The following is a 21,276-nucleotide window of genomic DNA, read 5'->3' as shown; positions in this document are numbered from 1 at the left end:
TCCCTGGCATAATTTTTCCCAGACCAAAATCACTTTCTGAAGCAATTCCCTTCATGTTTCAGAGGTTCGCATAGACCAAAGCTGCCTAATAGGCAGCTGTAATACAACAACTCTGGTTTGAAGATTAGAGAGCTTAGCCACAGGGATGCAAGCCAGCCTGTGCCACTTAGCTTCCAGGCATCAATCCCTGCCCCATTTTACCTGCCGGTGCGAATGTAACCGATGCCTAAAATACAGAAATGACTTTCTCATGCAGAACTCTATTTGCTGCCTGTCATGAGAGCCCTCCTGGGTACTGCTGAGGAATGGGAAGTGGATGAATAGTTTGGCAGATGTTCAGGTTATCGGGTTATCTTATGCAGGATTATTACATCAATTAGTTCTGACATATGTTGCTACGAAATCAGAGCACTTTTCAAATTGGGGAATTTTGCAGAATTTGGCAAGAGAGAGACTCACCTCTATTCTTGTGTCCTAATCATATGCCAACTCCTCACCCTGCACCCTGCTTTCCTTGGGAAGCAAACCTGAGCATGAAAGGGCAAGATGGGATCTGCAGCTGACGCCAACAGGATGTGGACAATCCAGGAGTATCGTATTTTTGTTAGTACCTTTCCTTAATATTTACACTGAGCAAAGGTTAGTGTTTTCTTCTTTATGGACGGAGTGTAAACCAAGCAAATTTCCTGAAGTTCTGATCAACTCATCAGCTTATTTTTGTTAACTTTTTAAGATTAAAGGAAATACAGGAATTTTTCACTCCTTTCTAATATATTTCTTTGTTTTGAAAAGTAAAAATATTATTCCCAAATACATTTATTCAGTTAAAAATAACCTGATCAGGATGCTTTGCTCACTTCTTTCTTCTTTATTTTACCTTTTCACTAAAAAAATGTAGTTGAATGAAAAGCTGGCAGATGAGAACTAGTAAGCAGAATAATGGACATACATAAAGAAAAAGTGACATTCATTTACAATTGTAAAATACTGCCAGTTTCTTCAATTTTTACAAAAACAGCACACAGCAAGAACCAATTTATGTGAGAAACCTTTAAAAATGCAGGCAGAAAATTATTAAGTGTCCATGTATCAAACTCAATTCTTATTCCCCACAGCAGCAGCCAGATGACAAGCCAAGCTGCTTATTGTCCCAGAAATCATGCTCAGTTATCAATATTTCTACAATCATTGCCTGCAATTGATGTTCAAATGATGGCAGAAAAATAACGGGGGAAGTTTTCAAAGTGGAGTATAAGATCCACATGCATATAACCCATTATTTTTGAAAAGATGTGTACGCACTGCAGGACCTATATATTACTGCCAAAAAATTGCCCTGATTTTGTAGTATGCGCACTTTTACTGATGTGCATGAGCTACAATAAAGCTTAAATAAGGGATTTTACAACAGATAAGGTTTTGTATGAGCTTGGGGAAGTGGCTCTGTTTTTCTGGCTAAAGCATGAAAGATTGTGGGTGCCATGAACATTTTTACTCAGTGTCAAACCAAAGGAACAGAGATTTTTGGGGCTGCTGGGTGAGCTGATCCAGAAAATGAGCTGGTATGACCAACATTGTTAGCTTTCACCTGTCTACCACCTACTTACCACTGAACACTCATTATTTAGGTCAGAGAGGTAAAACAAAACATGTGCCTTCTCGTGATGGTTATGCAGATACGTAAAGTTCAAGCTACCCAGCAGCTTTCTGTTTACACTTTCTATCACACTGCAGGTTAACAATACCAAGGGTGATGCTGGACTGTGAGGTGACAGTGTGAGTCCTTTTGAGTCTTCACAGTCCCAATCCTTCTGTTCTTTCTCAGAACAAGTTTCTCTTCATAAACCACTCCAAAATATGAGGAACACTGTACTTGTTCCACGAGGAAATAAGCAAGTCTTATTGCCTCCGTTAGACTCCAAAGTCCCATTAAGTCTTTCTTTTTACACCTTTTGACTGGAAATAAAGGCTCTAGAGTGCCACAAATTTACCAAAATTTTTGAGTTGAAAGTTTCATCTTTGATTTGTGTGTAACCGAGCAGGGAATCCAGTTCTGATGAGGGATACAACCAGCCACTAACTATCTCCATCTCTTTAGAAAGCAAATGCTGGACCATTTGGTAAAATAGTGCTTAGTTATCATCAGGACAGATTAGTTGTCACCAGGGACAGGCAGTGGTGGGATGGGGAGAGTTAAAGCACCACCACCGCCACCTTGAGGAAGCAGTTGTGTTGACCACAGCTGATTCGTTCACCCAGGCATTTTTTGTTTGTGTTTGTATACAAATCTTGATGCATCATTACTACACTGAATAAGAACTAAAATTAAAAACAAATAGTGAGCAATAGCAGTGGGCACCAAACTGACACCTTGCCTGCCCTCAGTGCCAAGATGTCTCACTCCAGCCTTGGCTATCTACAGCTAGCTGCTATCTGGCTAGACGTGCTGGGTATTCCTAGCTCTGCAAGTATCCCTCTGAGATATTGCTACAGTAGGGCTCCTCCTGCTTTACGGAGTCCACCTTTATGGCATTATAAGACTCTGTAAAAATTATTTTCAGTTTGGCTGGAATTTCTACAACTTCAGCACATCCAGCAATTTTACTTATATGACATAACTTCCACATTTCTATTTTCTATGATGAGGAAATAACAAAACAATGCCTATGTCTGTCACTGTCTGGCTTCTAACTCCTTTACACAATTGCATTGCTAGGTCTTTTCTATTGAGAATGAAAAGTTTTTAGTGCAGTATTTTGAGAGAATAATATCTTTCAAAGAGTCCATATTTATCAGCTGATATTCTAAAAATAGGGTATTTGGACATAAGGGTCTTTATTGTTTTTCTGAAATCCCTCTTGTAACTTTTGCTCCAGTAGACAAACCACATGACATGCACAGAGACATGTAGCTGAAATAGTCCCTTTCTGAGCACAGTCATTCCCCAGGATAGATCAGTTATTTTTTTCTCTTGATGCGGACATGTTCATAATTAGCCTTCTAGCAGGGCCATCTGGACAAGACATCAGCATTACTTATGTGTAGCTGCTAAATCATAGAACCGAGGTGGGTTTCTAACTATTTAGCAAGCTGTCCCCCAGGATTCATGAATTTGAAAAGCTAGCATAGACATGCCCGCTCTGTTCTGACCTCAGACCCCCTTCCTTGTAAAGAATAACCGGGATAAATGTTCCACAGATTTATCTACTCCTCAGGGCTTCTTTCAAGGGATGTAAAAGTTTCCATTAATAGAATGTTTTTCCTGCAATAAAGCTACAGTTTCTAAAGCTCTTCTTATTATGGCCACCTTTTCCCCAAACCAAAAGCAAAAGCATCTGTTTTCTCCAGCAAAGAGTTTGAAATATCAATAGGCCAACGTAAAATACTAAATCTAGAAATGGGAAAGTAAATTCCACTGCCCACTCAGACCATTTTCTTTCCTCCACACCCAGGACACCAGGTTTGCAACACTGGCAAACTCACTTGCAAATTTTCTGTAATAAAAAGGGCCTGGTACACGTGGGAGTCTCAGAAGAGTGGTAGTTCTGCCTGGCTTGAATTCTCTTTTTGTCAGTAGAAATTCTGTCCTTGATGGTTGCTGAGTGAGCGCCCACTGCTTGAAACATCTCACATTTCTGAGGCTTCAGTTTCACACTCACAGCGTGGCAAGACCCATTGCTGAGTACCTCAGCTGCACAAAGGTGTTATCGTGCACCGAGGTATTGTCTGGCCAGGACAGACAGACAAGAGTGACAGGCAGTGTAAAAGCCTCCATACAGCTCTCAAACAGAACAGCTACATTTTGTAAACCTGACACCACTGGTCTATACTGCTATAGGTTTTTTTGGACCAACAATTTTTCCCTGTCCTTTGAATGCCCTTCCACTGACGAATATATCTGATTCAAGATCCAGGACTGGAAATCAATACTGCAAGAACTCTACTATAATATCTGAGTATCAAGATAATAAAAATCTTAAAAACCTTTCCATAGCTCACACAGACACTTTCTCTTTACCAGACATACTAATGAAGCCCAAGACTTGACAGAAGACTCGGTTACTTTTCTTGATGCATTCCTGTAGTGGTTGGTGCAGCCTCTTTCTTCCTCGCTGCTGGAGAGGAGGTTGTTCAACGCTCAGCATCACGCACTATCAATATTTCATGGATCAATGGTGAAGGGAAGGAAAACTCAGCTTATCTCTTTGTTGGTTCAAAAGGCCCACTCTTAATTTCCAGCATAACTGCCTCTGAGCCTACTTATGTATTTGTACAGAATTGTCATGGAATAAATGTAATAGACACTGTTCAAACTCATTTTCATCCTCTCTTCCCTGCAGGTTTGGGGTTTTTTTTCCATATGACTATCCGCTAGAAACACTTGTTCACTTTTTTTGTCTGCAGCTGGCTGTTTTACCATTTATTCTCAGTCAATAACATTCAGCAAAGGAACAGCTACCTGGTCCAGATCCACAGCTAAGTCCCCATCAAGCCATTCATTCTCCCTGGGCCTTTATCAAGTTATCACAGCCTGTAGCTACATCAGCTTAAAGGCAAGATAAGTCATTCACTGCAAAGCAGTTTCCTACAAATGATTTATTGCACTAGTGCCATTTTTAGACAGAATGGCCCAGACTGTATTTATTTTGCCATGATTACAGGAACTGTGTCGAGGTACCCATGTTTTTGAAAAACTGAGAACATCTGATGGAAAAGCTCTGGCACCAAGGAATCAAGAAGGCACGAACAAGAGATAAATGTCACTTCTGCAACTGTCCAACATTTTAACTGAAGAGTCTGCTTGTTCACACACAGCTGCTGTGGTGAGATTTGTCTAAGTCTTGACCTGAGCCTATTTGCAGTTTGGAGCTAGGTTGAAATACAGACCATTGCCTTATTTTATTTTTGCTGAAATTGCAGTGATTTGGGAGGAGGCCTTAGTCTCTTAGCAAATCTGAAATTTTGACAGTCATGTTGAATCTGCAACTTTTCATCCTTTTTCATTGAACTTGTCCTATAAGCAGCCTACAGACAAACTTTCAATATTTTTCTTCATCTGGTGAACAAAGCTGAGCTGTAAGCTCTTCCCTGGTGGTCCCCAAGTTTGTTACTGGGTTTCATTAGACGACTGATTTTCACTCTGGCCTGCCATAGTTGTAGCAATCTTTTTTGCTTCAGTATTGTATTTTCCATGCTAGCTTTTAGCCAGTCTTCTCTCTTTACTTTTCTATTTCTATATATTCAATAATGCATATATGCATAATTACATATGCATTATAATTACATTTTGCTTGATTATATATGCCACTTTCTTTTCTTAATCATCACAGACGCCAGACTCTAATTCCCCATCTCATTCAGGCCGGTGAGGCACAGAGCAGTACTTAGAGGCACAAAGCTCTCAGCTCCCATCGTTCTCGGCAGCAGCTGCCTCAACATTTGATGTGCAACTACAAGCAAAGTCCCACGCTGCTTGGCACGTTCCTGCTCATTGCATCCTTTGCCTAATCGAGAGCTGCAAGTACAAGCCTATACATGCTCTGTCACCAGTTTATCCAGAAAAATCTCCTGCAGGCATGGGTTTGATAAGAACACAAGGTTTCATGAGTCTGGGCATGGCTTCAATGTTCTTTTTGTTTCTATTTCTTAACCACAACTTACCCAGCCCAGATGTATGACTAGCTCCAAACCACGTGAGATTTCTGGACAAATACAATTCACCCTCGGCCTCACCCTCCTACATTGTCCCCACTTGTCAAGAGAGAAGTTGAGACACAGAAAAGGGCTGTAATTTGCGCAAAGGGTGGCAGAGGTAGAAACAGAATCAACATCTCCTGATTCTTAGTCCAATTCGCCAGCCCCCAGGACACACTGGTAAGTAGGTGTTAGCATGCCCATTATAGCCCCTGATAATGAAGTCTTTAATGTAATTTTAATCACTGAATAAAATGATTGATAAATTATTAAACATTTAAATAACAGTTAAATTTTTACTACATCATCAGGTTAATAACCTATTGTTTATTTTGATAGTTTGTTAATATGGGTAGTGAATCTAGATACGGAAGCAGAAAATGTGTGAAAAGACCATACAGTGAAGCGCTGCTAAAACAATGTGTTTCTTTAGCACTTCCAAACCCCCATAATCTAATTATGGTTTGATAATAGATCTGGGGAGTAGGGACAGGATAAAAGAAAATGAATGGAAATCAACAATAGAAACCACCTCTGTAGAAAGTGAGAAGTTCAAGGCTGATCAGTGGTATCTTTTGACCTCAGCATGGGCTTCATTTCTCTCTTTTCCCGCTGTCCTCCTTACATGCTGCCTTTGTGCCATTTTGAGTGGTTTGAAAAAAAAAATAATTGGTATTTTCCTGCTTTATGCTGTTATTGAGAGACTTCTTACTTCCCTGTTAATTTTAGCAGTACAGTAAATGCCTTCTTTTTCAGTGTTTTATGAACAAAGTAAATATTAAACAGATTCAGGGAGAAAGCACTTGTGTGTCTTAGACCAAAGCAATGATTCCTCAGATCTCCAAATTTTGTTTCACTCTACTATTTAACAGTTTGCAGAGGTTTGCAACCCACAGTTTGCAACATGAGTTTCCAAGCACTGTAGCCTTTTCTGTTGATGCCTACAAATACCTTAGTCTCATAAGGGCCAGTAGCTCAGACCCTAAGATGGTTCACAACTTTGTCTGGTTCAATTACTCTCATGGTAGTCCCCTGGATCTCTTTTGAAGCACTTATTAAAAAAAAAAAATTCCATCACATTTGCTGTCTTCCATTCTTTGGTGCCAAGACAGTTTCAACAGTGAGTTACATACTCCACTCAGCTGTGCAGAAATTATATATTTCAATTTTCTTAGAGCCCTTGTGTGAAAATTCAACATTCATTTGAATGACTGGTTCTGAAGCTATTTGACTGATGGTTTAACTGGAGATGATGGACAAATTTCTAATAAAGAAAGGAATGTCCCTAAGCTCGTTTGTCATGAACATTGGTGAAGATAATTCATTGGCTTTTCAGCTAGAGACTCATATTTCTTGTGCTTTCCTCTAATTCTCAGTCCTCCATTGGCCTGTAGACACACTGATAGCCTTCCTGTTTCTGGTGCACTTGAAAAAATTACTGTTAGAGTAAATGCTTTTAGCAATTTGTTCCTCTAATATGTTTTTTCAGTCTGTCTTAAAGTTTTTTATTTAATGTGCCAGTGTTTGTGCTCTTCTAAATTTAACCTATTTGTACAGTGTTTTCTTTATTTTTACTTTAAATAGCCTCCTTTATTCCTCTGCTTATCATCACAGCTATTTCATGTCCTTTCACATTCTCTTCTGAGTCTTTAGTATGGGATCTCTGTAGTCTTTATGCCACCTGGAAGTATTTTACCCTTTGAAATTGACCCTTTACATTTAATTTCTGTATGGTTTTCCATTATTGAGTATTTTCTACATAGTCAATGTTATTTGCAAAGTTTTTTTGGAGTATATCATATATAACACTTATAATCACTGTAACAAAGAGCTTCTTCCATAGTGTCTCTGGTGCCAACTCTTGGTGCCTTTTTCGGGAATACATCAACAGCTGTTTCTCATTCTGAGAAAACAAACGGTCAGAGAAAAATTCCTCCAAAACAGCAGCTGTTCATGTTTTAAGAAAAAATGGATCTCTACCTCATAGCTTCCCCATGAATATCTACACCCTTCTTGAAAGTATTTACATTGTGTCTGTGTTTGGAGGAAAACATGGAATATCACATGAATCAGAGTAAAATCACAGAAGTTGATACCAGCATTGAACAGAAATGCTGAGAAGCTTGATGATAAAATGATTGGTGGGGCCTGCAGGTGCTGCTAGGGCTGTTGCTGTTGCCTAGAAAATGATGTCAGAAGAACATGACTTTGCAGTCTTTAAACAACGTAGGATTTTGTTGTTGTTGTTCCTTGAAACCACCTAGGAGGCTTTGACAACATATGAAGTAAGAACAAGAAGAATACTGAATATACTTTCATCTCATGTTTTTTTCTCTTGTACTGGTGGAGGTTACTGACAATTTTGTAGGACAGCAGAGGGGAGCAGCATCTTACTGTTGTGTGCCCAGCCAACAACTCTCATCAGCCTCGAGCTACCTGGAGGTTTTGTGAAGTTAGAGTCTGAGCAGAGGTGCTAAAGCCAGAGGAAGCGCTCTCCTCTGCTGGTTATTTATGATAGGCTTTAATGGGAGCAGTACTTGACCAAGACCCAACTGCACATATTTAGGAGGAAGCAATCGTCAGTGTTTAGAAGGAATGGCAGCTATAAAGCTCAAGGAGTTAATAGAGATCAAACGGTGCAGGAATCTGTTTTATACACAGGTGTATGTGACTATCCACAGGACAGGCTGCAGGCTGTCATTCTGATACAGTTATCTGCACAAGATAGCTATATCAATGTTTTTAACCTTTGGCAGATTAAGAAGACAGCGGGATCAAAGTGGACAGACTTCCAGCACGGACAGCAGACCATCCCTTCAGAGCCATGAGAAACTCCAAGACGGACGTAACAACAATTTGCTGGGACATGGCTGCACAAGAGGCTGCAGCAGCTAGTGAGCCACGGCCCTGCACACCCTTCCACCCTGCCAGGCCAAGGAAAGGTCCTCTCTGCGCATGCCTTCATCGTCGCCCCTCGGATCCCAGGACATCTGACTGCTCCAAAAGCAGGTTCCCCAGGCAAGGACAAACCCACAGAGCACACCGGCTGAGACTTTCCACGTATGACCCTGCTCTTCTTTTGACTCTGCCACTGGAAAAATGACCATCAACAACAAAATACAGTTTTATAAGTAAGCGTGACTTTCCTTTTCAAAATCCTGGAAGAAAACTTGAAACAATTCCTTAGGCAGCCTCTCAAAGATTGCCGTGTTTCTAGCTACTTGCAAGAGACAAAGTTATATTGGGCCCAGCTTTATCTTGAAGGCTTTACGTTACCCTCTCTGTCTCCATTAATTAAAGTGGTCCAGTTTGGAATTTTGTGAAACTGCTGGACACAGCTGTTTCTGAGCACCTGCTGTTGAGTTTATAACAGATGTATATGATGTAAATACGTGAATGTGGTGTCAAATAGGCCAAACACTGAATAATTTCATTTAAATACCTGAAGTCCATTGGAAAAGTTGCAGCGTGAATGTATTCACATTGTTCTTTAACTTCATGCATTCTGCTTTGTCGTAAAAGATGTGACCCTGGCGAAGTCAGTTTTGCTTGTGACTTTAGTGGGTGCAGGACCAGACACATCAGTAGTGTATGATAATCATGACAAAGAAAGACCTTTTTATTTGTAACAATAGGCTGACTGAGCCAGAGTTGAAAAGCAGCTTAGTAAGGAGAGCTAAAAACATTAGGAATTTGCTCAGATCCATAGTTAGGTGTTATAAGATGTGAAGAAGTTACATGTGTCTCTGTTTTCATGGATCTATTCTGGATGAGAACCATCCTGAATAGAAAGAAACATACTTTATCCAAAGTATTGCTGACATGAAAGCCTTTTTTTTTTTTTCTTAAATAGCATCCACAATTCCAGACATTTATGGTATTTTACAACTTGTACACCCACATTTTGATAATAAATGCATGCTTGTTCTATCCTATTGTGCTTTTATTTTTAAGGGTTACCATCGTAAGCAAATTTAATTTCAACTTTTTAAAACAAATAAGTTAGGCTTTTGAAAGTGAAAAACATTTTATTTGTAATAATCTATTTTACTGTATTGTTTCCATTCTATCTTTTACAGAACAAAGTTCTTTGTAATTGAATCTATTTTTAAGTTTGGTTTCACATTATATGTAATTTTTTTCACAAATTTTTCATAAAATACAGATTTTTATCACTCCATGAAATGATATGGTGTTCCTATCAACAACAGAGCAATTTATAAATGTAGTACAGTAAAGATTTTACATCTGCCATGAGCATGGTGTTGGTCTACTTGCTTAATTTGGGCATAGACTGAAATAATCGTAGGATCAAGCAAAGGAACAGAGTTTCTCTGGTCTTGCAAGGACACATTTCATTGTCCAGAATAAATTGTTTCATACCCATCCCTTCTTATAATGACCGGTTTTTTGTTTGTTTTTTTGTTGTTGTTTAATATTGGTTTCACTTGGGAAGGACTCAAGTGGATAACATTTCACATAATTTCTGGAAACACCTATTGCTCTGTTCCAATCAAAATGCATCATGGTCTTGGATCTTGATCTGGATCTTGATCCTGGAAAGAAGTGAAAGATTTTATTTACTTGAGTAATCCTACAGAAATTAATGGCACTACTCATAAGTAAATGCTTGCAGGATCCATGCTGTATCAAGTCATATAGATTAGAGTCAGAATGTTTTTGGAACCAGGGTCAGTAAGATAGAAAGATTTTCCATGCAAAACTTTCCAATTTGAAAAACATTTGGGAAAAAAAGGCAGTTACACATTTGCTTTTTTTCTATGATTGTTTTGATCAAGAAGAGTTATTGTGGGTGACCTTGTACAACATCATCCACATAGGATGCAACTATGCTAGCACCTTCATTCAGGCTGGGAAGTCATTTTTAAAGTTAATGTCTCCACCTTACAGCCTTACCGCATTTTGGTTCATATTGTAGCACCCAAATCAGATTATTTTGGGATGACACAAAACCAGAAAATGTGCTCCAAGAGAGTACTTAATGCCATCCGCCCAGCCTTGGGCCTCTAGACCACAGGAACAGATTAGAGCAAATATGAAATTAAACTTCCCAAAACGTGCCGTACGTGGATGTCAGGTCTGCATCGCCAACCGCTCTGCTTTGCAGAGCCCCTCCTGCCAGGCTGCACTGCGTGCTAATGCACACACAGTCATCAAGAAGCCTGGATTTATAGAATGAAAAGTCCTGATCCACAGCCTTTAAAGTATAAGAATTTCATCAATAATTGTATTAAAAATCGGGGGAGTTTCCTGCAGATACAATTTAATTAGCAGCAGGATTCTACCAAACATTTGCAGTCTGATCTGGCTGGCTGCTGGGTGTCTTTGCCAACGTTTTACTAAGCTGGTTTTGAGAGAAGCATGGTTATTTGATAGATGGCATCTACTTAAATGTTTGCGCAGAGTACTGAGCATGAATGCAAGTTCACTCGGACACTTTAATTTCACGCTTGTTGCCACACGGTCATTTCTCAAACAATCTAGTGCTTGCAAAAAGAAGAAATCATGGCACCAATCAGCTTTATCCAGAGTCCATGGCACTTCCACTGACTGCAAGCTGAACCTTATGCTGCATATAATTATCTTTGTCTACTTATTACACAGGTCAGAGAATACCTCAGCTACGCTGCAGAGACCCAATATACTCTTAGTTCATTTTTCCTTTCAACCAACGTAGCTGAAAGGAACTGGCCTGTCATGGGAGGCCTTGATAACGGTGCAGAAGAAGAAGAAGAAGAGAGCTCATTCTGCATAGTATGTGCTTTGTGAGGACAGAACAAGTACTACAAGAAAAGTCACACAGCCTGGGAATAAGCCTGAGAAGCGCTTGGTTGGGACTTGTCTCCCCTAGCATCAGACATAAGAAAAATGTGCATGTCTGCAGCTGAGTTAGCCAGAGCTAGGCTCAAAATTAAAGAGGGAGGAAAGAAAAAAAAGATGCGCTTAGGATGTGATGCACTTGCTCTGTCTTGATTGTCTCTTTTAGCAGATGGTTCTTCCTGTGGCTCTGCCTCCATGGAGTATAACGTCAGTGTACAGAGCTCGGATGCGGACGTGCACATTGTGCACTGACATTTAGTCAGATGAATCCTGTTTGTGACAGCACAGACAATTTGTGGAGATGCAGTCTAATTCTTATTAAAATGTAGTCTATTCTTATTAAAAAATGGCAACATTTCTGATCATTTCAGCAGGAGTAAGATGGAGCTGTTTAAACAGATTCTATCCTTATGTGCAAAGGTGGTATTAGAGGGTTGAGAAATGACACAAAAACAGACTCTTGCAATGAATACTGCCTTGCTTTCCAGCAGAAAATGAAAACAGGGAAGGTAACCTAAATAAGACGTAGAAGGTTTTTACAAAATACTCAGTGAGATGGAGGGGAAAAATAAAGCGGGGCAGTCATAAAACCAAAAGAAACTCCCTGGGACTCATTTATTCTATACAGCTTTGTTGCCTTGCAAAAGCAGCCAGTGATCTCAACTCCCAAAGTCTCATCTGGTTTCTCCAAGCCATTTCAAGGGTAAAATATTTTTTCTCATTTCTGTTCCACGGAAGAGGGAAGGAAGTCTAACACAGCTGGAAAAGCAGTTTGCTGCTACAACATTTTATTGCAATGCCACTTGCTCTGTGGTGTTACAGTTCTGATCACACATGCACATTCCCACAGCATCACTCCACCTTAAACTCTGCCAGATCTACCTTCTGTTCAGTTTGCTCCTTCTACATTGGGTATTAAATATTGGCACGGTACTGTAAATGTTTAATTACCAACCGTCATAAAATACAAATGGCTCCTTTCATCTGTAGTCTTGACAAAAATAATTAATTAAATATTTCCAGAAGTTTTTCCTGTAGATTTGGGGGGTGGGGGTGGGGTGGAAGGGTTGGCTATAGATCTTGGCATACTATTCAAAATGACATTGAAGTACATAATGGAGGAAATACTAGGCACCAATCCATCCATCCATTCCATTCATTTAGATGTTTTCTGCTTGTAGAAATATGTGATCAGAATTTCAAACTGATTTCTGACAGTTTAAACTAAACCTGAATATTGGTGTGTTGGGATGTACTGAGGAACTGTGGTTGGCTAAATAAGACTCAAAGCATTTCTGTGTTTTCCAGTTGGGTAGCTATGCCAACATTTCTACTATGAAAAAAGTGTCTGCTATCATAGGAGAAGCTTAGAGGTTTTGGACAGGTACATTTACAGTTTTGGTGGGCATTGGAAAGCAAGGAGATATTCAAAGTGCATTTAATTAAAAAACCACAGGTATCCTCTTGAACCTCCACTGCTCTAGCACCTGCCTCAAGAGGAGCCCTGGAACAAACCACTGTCCTGCAAATAATCCCCATTATTTCTATATCTGGCCCAGATTTCATCCGTGGCTAAATAAGTTCATCTATGCAGGCTCTGAATAAGAAGCGAGCGCAGGCAAGACCCCACCTGTTTGCAGTGCTGGGCTGCTCAGACTCTGCCTTCTTGTACAGCAAAACAACAACTTATAGCAGCTGCTGGAGCCAAAGTCATCAGACCTGCTAGGAAAAGCAGAAATTATTTTTTCCTACACAGCAGTTGCAGTTCAGTCCCTTGGCACATGCTGCCAACAGGTCCCGTGATAAATTTTGAATGAGAAATAATGTAAAGGTTTTATAGATCCTTCTGGTGCCACGCAAAAATCTCCATGATAGACTGGTGTGAGTTTTAAACAAGAGCTTTGCAGTTCTTCTTCTGGAGAGCATACTAGTAGCTAAATAACTCATTTCTTATGCATACTGTGCTTAATCATCTTAGCTTCCATCAGAGTAGTTACTTCTGTTTATCTGTATTTTAATGATTGGATCAACAACTCTCTGGCCAGCAGGGGAAAATGTTTTGATATTTTTAGCCTTCGTTTAGCAATGCAAATTAGCTTGCTATAATCGTGTTTGTGAGAAAACACACAGTTCAATCAGGACCTCAATATTGACTGACATTAGCTATGCCCTATACATCAATGAACTTGGCTCAGAGTTACAAACTCCCTTTTTTTTGTCATTTTTAATTGGGAAGGAGGAATGTGTCTAATCAATTAGAGTATTTTTTACAAAATAGCCAAACATTCCTCATGAGTCCTCCCAGAGACTCAAAATCATAACATGGGGCAGAAAGCTTTGTTGTTCAATGTTTGGGGTTTTAAGTCGGTTATAAACAATAAAGTAAGCATATCAAAACCTCTGTAGTTTTCAATACCCATTAAAAGAATACAAATGAGAACAATCCTAAAATCCAAGCCCTTCTAAAATGTATGGCCATGAATACAGAATTATGTAAAATCTGTGCCCTTTGCATGGAATTACCTGAAGAGATTTAGTCATAGACATGGGCAAAAATATGTTGGAACTAGTGCTCTGGAGGATTTTTTGCGTCTTACCTTTTCACTGTTTTGATGTGTGCTATATTACACCCCTGGAATTTTCCCACAGTGATTATTTTGAAAAATCCCTCTTGGAGGAGTACTATACAATTTAATTAGTAGTTATAACTTTTCTATACAATTCTGTAGCGAGGATAATATTCTCCAGTCAATGTGCTAAGGTATTGAGGCAATTTCGGTGTGGTTAATTAGTAATGAGAGAATGCTTTAAGTCTTGAGCTCTATCATAATAAACACTATATTCACACATTAAGGTAAGTCAGACAGTACCGTAGTTTGAACTAGCTTTATAAGATATAACTTGAAGCCAGAGATAAACCGGAGAAAGCATTCAGGGAAGCAGGTAACGGTGAAATCAACTTATTAAATGTAATGAGCAACCATATAATGCAGATTTATGGTTTTTTTCTGCATTAAATTATATGCAACATCTCCTTTAAGACCATAAATTTCCCATTTATATTTGAAAGCTCAGGCTATATAATCTTGGAGAGCAGGGAAAGGGCCGAGGGAGTGGAGCAGAGGCAGAGCCAGCTGCAGTGACACCAGTGACACCCATGGCTGTCATCAGTGCCTTGTCCTCTGTCCAGCTTAGGCCAGCTAGAGCACAAGAGGCTAGTTTCACTGAGCAGAAAATCTCTGCAACTGCAGAATCACACCAAAGAGAGCTGTGAAGAGTTGAAATGATGAAGTATGCAAAGAGGATGAGAGCTGTCATCAGAGCCGGCTTGTTGCTTCTGCACCCCCTCACAAGAACCAGCATGGTTGTCTATAAATCCTGCCTTTCCCATGGTCTGGCAGGGGCATTTGCTTCCCCGGGCTGTGGAGTGCAAACATCAATGTGCGAACATTGCAGCACAGAAATCAATCCCTGCTGAACACCATTTTGACTGGCACAGATCAATCACTGCCCTCCCAAAGTCCTGCCAGACACCACCCACAGCTGTACATCCCCACCTCCTTCTCTCACCAGTGGACATGTCGGACAAAAGACCCAGTTTTCCACCTGCACTGTTACTGTTGAGTCTCAAACTCCGGGAATTAAAGGTCTTGAAAATGCTCAGAGCCTGCTGAAATCCCACCAAGTCCACTGGTCAGAGTGTTTCAGAGGGTTCTCTTGTAGCCAGCATTCCTCCTCCTGCAGTACCGAGCTTAATTTTACATTTTTCAGAGAGGCACACATTAATACTGAACAGCTAATAAAAAAGAAAGAACACTAAATAGAGCAAGACAACCAGCAAAGCAACATATATTTTAAAGAGATTTCTGAAATATGTTTTTGCCATCTTATAGGCAGAGCTATTTCAATAAGCAACATAACTGTTTTGCAGATGAGAGGCATAATCACTCAATCTGGGCAGAGAAATGCTCCTAAATGTATGTAACGGATAGTGTGCTCTCACATTATAGCAGTAACTTTCATTACCTTCTTCTCATTATTTTCTTCAACATAAAGTATCTGCTAAAGCTTGTGATAGTGACATTGAATCCTACAGGTCAAACTATGTGAACTATATTTAAAAAAATAATACTGTTTCATATTATCAGTCTTTACTTTTATTCCGCTTCTTTTTTTCTGTTTTGAAGATGGATAGGACCACACAGCTAGCCTTTTCTGGATCCTTCATTGCTTCATATTACCCTCACTTGTATTCATCTCCTCTTTAAACACACAAAGATTCCCCTGGCAACACACAACACAAACACCCTCCTGTCATGGCGTTTTCAATCTTTCCACACAAATGAAGCTCTCTGTGTCTCTAAGACGTCGTGCTGTCCCTCTCTGGAAAAACTTCCATCTGAACTACGCTGATTGTTTACAATTGCCCCACCAGGACTGTAAGTTATTCGTATGAGGCGGCATTATCATTTTTAAGATGCATGAACTTGCTAGTATTTCATACTATCATGTTTCATACTATTATAGGATCTTGGGAAAAGGGTTTTTTAGGGAGTTAAGGATTATTTATTTTTTTTTAGTATCGGTATGCATTAAGCAGCTACGTACATGACAAAGCGTTGGGCTATTTTATTGCATGGTTTTAGCATATTTCACTACAGCAATGCATCTAATTCCCTCTGCTTGCTCCTTTCAACCTTGAACGTGTCAATACTGATTTCACCTTCCACCCTGTTGTACTGCTGTCTTTTATTGGTAGGACCAAGATTATTGGTTTACTGAGCCAGCATCAATACCAGGGACATATTCCTGTTTCTCTTGAAAAGCATACATATGTATGAACAGATTAATTGACTGTATTTTTCTCCTTGAAGAAAAAGCAGTATTTACTGTGTTTGTACTAGCTGAGAATATCAAACTAAGCCTTTTCCATTTAGCACATTTCAAATAAAAACTTTCCTCACTTTCCATCAACTCTTTAAGTCAGTTTATAAATGAACGTTATGAGATTTAAAATGTATTATCTGCTGAAAATATGCTTGTATTTTTCTTTAAGACATTTATTCCAAAACTTTTTCCATAGAAATAATGCAGCCATCCCTGCGATCTTTTACACTGTGATATGCTTATTATGTGGCATATACATATTAATCTATAATTAAAAGGGTTGGCTGTGAGAGATACTTCTTGGTTCATCTGCCTCATGTTCACCAACAGCTTTGGAATGTATACCGCTTTACAAGTGACAAGTCAAAACATGGGTAGGAAAACATGCATAGGAAAACATTTGTAGCACAAAACCCAGATTTTTCCTGTCAATGGGTGGCAGAAGTCTCAATCTTCCAAGCTAAATAATGCACTTAAACATAATGAGATGTAATGCAGCCACATCTGCAAGTGTGTTCAAAAATAAAATCTTTTTTGCTTTCTCTCCAGGGGTTTGAGACCTGCAGATTTCCTGCCAGAAAAGATAGAAATGGATTTAGAATAGGCTGGAGAGAAGGGAGTGCTTCTAGGAGACAGAAAAACACTCTGGCCCAATATTTGGATTCTGATAATATTTTGTTGTTAAATCCTGTGTCTTCCTGAATAACAGTGTGTTCCTTGACATAACAAGGCAAGACTAGGTATAAAACAAACATTTAAACATATTTGTGTTGCTCCAGGCATAGCTTATTCTTACCTGGATGAACTGTATTAATTGGGAAAGTTGTTTTGCAACAAGGTTGGGTACGTATCATGAGCTATTACAGACAGATAAATTTCTGTCTGTTTCCATCAGAATTTTCTGAAGCTTTTTGAACTTCCCTTCTGCATCTCTCCATTTTTGCCTGCTTTCAATGGCATGGCATGGTCGAAGTCCCTCTTCCTCTCTCAAAAATTTCGGCTTAACTCTGACCCAGGCTTACCTGGATCCGCTGGATCTTCTGGAATTATGAGGTAGCTCTAATAAGGTACTTGAGCGGCTAAAATACTCAAGTGCTGCAAATTTAGATGCCTGAATCACAGAGCCCAGGGAAATCCAGAACCATGTGCTTAGAGCCTACTCTTTTCTTTTACTTCATAGGGAGAGACCTCAGGCTACTTCACAGGGAGACCTCACAGGCACCTCAGGGACCCGAGCAGCTGTGTCAGACATACAGAGCTCACCAGTAAAATGTCCTAAGTGCTGGGGTATGTCTGAAAGTCCTACCTCTCTTGAGGCAATGGGGCCTCCATCCAGCTCAGATCTACAGCTGTCCTAGAGACAGTATACTCCTAGACTAGCAATACCTGTGACAGCTTAAGACTGAGCAAATTCATCCAGAAAATGGAAAACTTGAGTTTGAAAGTTTCCACAGCCCAGGGAGCTTAATATATGTCCTTCCAGGACACTGACGAGACAGTAGAAAGAAACATGCCTCTCTTTTTCCCAGTCTCTGAAGAATTCAAGATTAACATGACCATCTTACAAATCTTCAACTAGGGAGGAAAAAAGCTATGAAAGAAAACAAGATACCATTATACAGAGGACTGTAAAGAAGAGCACAATGCATGCAGTACACTCAACATAAAATTCAAAAAAACTGTAAATACTGTTCAAGTTCCACATCTTTGTTACTGGCTCTCAAGATCAGCTACAGGACAAAAAGTTATTGTTCTTTAATCAGTATTCATATGAAAGTGTTCAACCTGTAAATCAGGATCCTGAGAGACTGGAACACTTCTCAGTTCCATCTTTTTAAAATGAGAATAAATTCCATTTCAGTGTTAACTTTGATGTATTTCAGGCATTTTTTTTTCCACATATTGGTTGGAAGAAAATTATTTGCTCCAACAAATCTTAATGTTTGTGTGTTGTGGTTTTTGCCTTTCACTATGCTGTTTCTTAGATGACAAACATTTTTTAGAAAGTCCAGTCATTTTATGAAAGCACATTTAAAAACATCTATCTCCTGGTTTTAAGGCATACTAGAAATGAGGCTTGCTTTTGAATTTACATTATTCAAAACACAACTACGTTGAATGATCCCTTGTGTTGCATGAAGAATTTGGCATAGTGGGTGGGGTGAAAGGGGAAAATTTTTTTTAACACAAAATGCAATTGGCAAGAGCTCTTCATTAACACTCATGCAGAATTTTATTTTGTCAAAAGGACAGAAGTGTGTATCACAGGGGAAGATGGAGCACATAAGGCTAAGAAAATTAATTCCATTTGCAGCAAAAACCATTTGGCAAGTGAACACCATTCAGCAGCCTGTAAGGTAGTCCATCAACAACAAAACGTAGACGAAAGCGAGGAATGTGCAGTGGGCCCAAAGGAAGGAGCACTATGTCTCTTGTTCTTTTATCAAGAAATCATGTTACCAGAAAAGGTCTTCTCAATGTAAAGGATGCAAGGGAAGCTACTAGTGCTATTATAGATCCACTGCCATTGGAAGATCAAAGCAGCAACATAAAAGCAAGTGTCAGCTGAAGTATATTCTTTTACTTTCAAGGTAAAAAGTAAAAGCTGCTGAACAGAAGTCTATCAAAATGTTTTCTTCTGACATGATGATGGTAATTATCATGACTGATGTTAACCTTGTTAAATAGCCATCTGTGTCTGCTAGAAAAGTGCAGACTGGAGTCCCTCCCCACAACCCGTCTAAAGGAACGATGGCCAATAATGAAGAAGTCAAGTCTTTTGCTTACTACTAAACATGAACAGATGCATAGACAAACATAATTTATACTGGAAGTAGGTTTTGGTCCCTTGCCTACCACTTCATATTTTCCATAGCTTAATTCTTTCTCTAATTTTAACCACTCACTGATTAATATTCTATCAAAGTGTGGTATATGGCTCAAGTTTAAGGGGATTTTAACCTTCTCCATCCCCCCTTTCTGAGAATGAGGATAGAGAACTATATTTTGCTTTACTCACCTTTACAGAAGCTGCCTTCATCTCTAACACCTTTCTCATTTGCTGTCCCCACTTCATAGCTGCAAGCTGATGCAAAGAAATCATCACAGCCCAAAGTTTGGGCTTCTCTGCAAAGGCACAGTCCAAACGCACATGGCACCTGAGCATGATCCCAAGTTCATGCCGTCTAAAGAATCAGGTAAAATCAAAGCCAAGTGCCCTACAGCCTCAGCCACATCAGCTCTCGGGATCCCAGTTTATCCTATTCCTGTGATAGATTTTGTACCCAATTAAAACCACCAGTAGTCTGGGCAGAAGGGACACAGGTCACGGAGTGCTTGATCCTCTCTGTGATAATAGGACCCACTAGTGTGTTGCATCAAATTCAGTAAAATGCTAAGAAATCTAAAATGAAAATGGTCTATGATATCAAAACCTTCTTTGGTATGTGGTTCACTCAATGCTGATGCGTTGTGTTTGGGAACAAAGAGAGCTGGACCATGCAGGAGAAGGAGCAAAGGTGGTGGTAGTGAAGCAGAAGAACTGAAAATGCCTGGGCAGAAAAGCTGAATCTGGGAAAAGAGAAAGAGAAAACCATGGAAAGAGGCTTCATGAGATTACACGAGAAGTCTAGGCTGGAGATTAGGGTTGGGACACAGCCAAGAGACGGGCAAGACTGGGAGCCTGGGGCTGCACGCAGAGCTCAGGCGGGGAGAGGCAGCACAGATGAAGGAGCCCAGGGATAAGTAAGTGAGAAGGAGAGAAGAAACACAAGGAGCAAGGGCAGGGAGAGACCTGGGATGAAAGTCTGACAGGGCAGGACAAAGCAGATTCTTGAGGAGTGGATGGGAGAGTTTGTGCCCGGTGGGTCGTATTCCCTTTCAGAGACCAGATTTCTCATTGTCCCTCATGTTAGAAAACACTGTGAATCCTCCAGCAAAGCACATCTTATCCGTCTCTAGCTCCCATGGAGAAATAAAGGGAAATAAGGGGAAATAGATCTACTGGGAACAGAGGTCAGTGCAAGAAAGCCAACAACTTCCAGACTTCTTGTGGAAACATATGAGTGCTAATGAGGTACTGTATGATTAGAGCTCACCAGCTCCCAGGAAGATATTTTTCCAAAGACATCATTTCAGGACCAGAAGGTGCATTTGTTCCCTTCGAAACAATCGAAGCACTGTCACAGCAAAGGGCTTTTGGTGCCTCCAAAACTGGAGGGCAGGAAAGCTGACACCTACGGGCTGCCAGGACTCAGGGAGGTGGGGAACAGGCTGGCAGGAAAGGCTCCCTCAGCATTTCATGGACACTGAGATATTCCCTTGGAACCTGCGGATTTCTGCAAATCTTCATTATCTGACAGAACATTGAAAAATGTTCTCTTGAAAAATTTCTACCAGCTCAAAACAAGAAGGAAATCCTGGGTTTCTGGCTGCTTGACAGAGCTAGTGATTTATACACAAAAATATTATTAAGAGATGGTTATGGAAAAACAGGGAAAAGTTAGAGTGTGCCAGAAAAAGGAGGACTGGCACAAGAGCCCACAAAAAAACAGATTGAAAATCCAAAGGCAATTTAGCAGACTCAGTGGAAAACTTCTGATTTTCTTTTTTTTAAAAAAACAGCAGTATTTTTCAGAAAGGTTTTGTCTCTTCTACAGGGGATTTTTTAATGGCCAACAATTATGGTCAGTGTTTCTATTATCCAAGTAATGAGAAAAGCAGCATCCCAGATTTATAGCAACAAAGGTTTTCGGATCCTCAGTAGGATTTAGATGGAAGCAGGATGTGGTAAAGTCCCTTTCCACTGTCAGCATCCTCTTTTCTCATTTCCTCATCAGCGGTGGGGCTTCAGCG

The 21,276-nt window shown here is 39.9% G+C and overlaps 1 protein-coding gene across 2 annotated transcripts in view; it reads left to right on the top strand.

Moving 5' to 3' along the window:
- STK32B (serine/threonine kinase 32B) overlaps positions 1-8,591 on the top strand; it is a 141,802-nt gene extending 133,211 nt beyond the window's left edge. For both annotated transcript variants that reach the window (XM_075150527.1, XM_075150526.1), the window contains one exon: positions 8,451-8,591. In XM_075150527.1, the coding sequence (XP_075006628.1) occupies positions 8,451-8,589 (139 nt within the window). In that variant the 3' untranslated portion in view covers positions 8,590-8,591. The remainder of the gene's footprint in view (positions 1-8,450) is intronic.
- Positions 8,592-21,276: the final 12,685 nt, after the last annotated feature.

This window comes from Calonectris borealis, chromosome 4 (assembly GCF_964195595.1).
Source record: "Calonectris borealis chromosome 4, bCalBor7.hap1.2, whole genome shotgun sequence".
NCBI lineage: Eukaryota > Metazoa > Chordata > Aves > Procellariiformes > Procellariidae > Calonectris > Calonectris borealis.
This window is presented reverse-complemented; position numbering and strand designations above follow the sequence as displayed.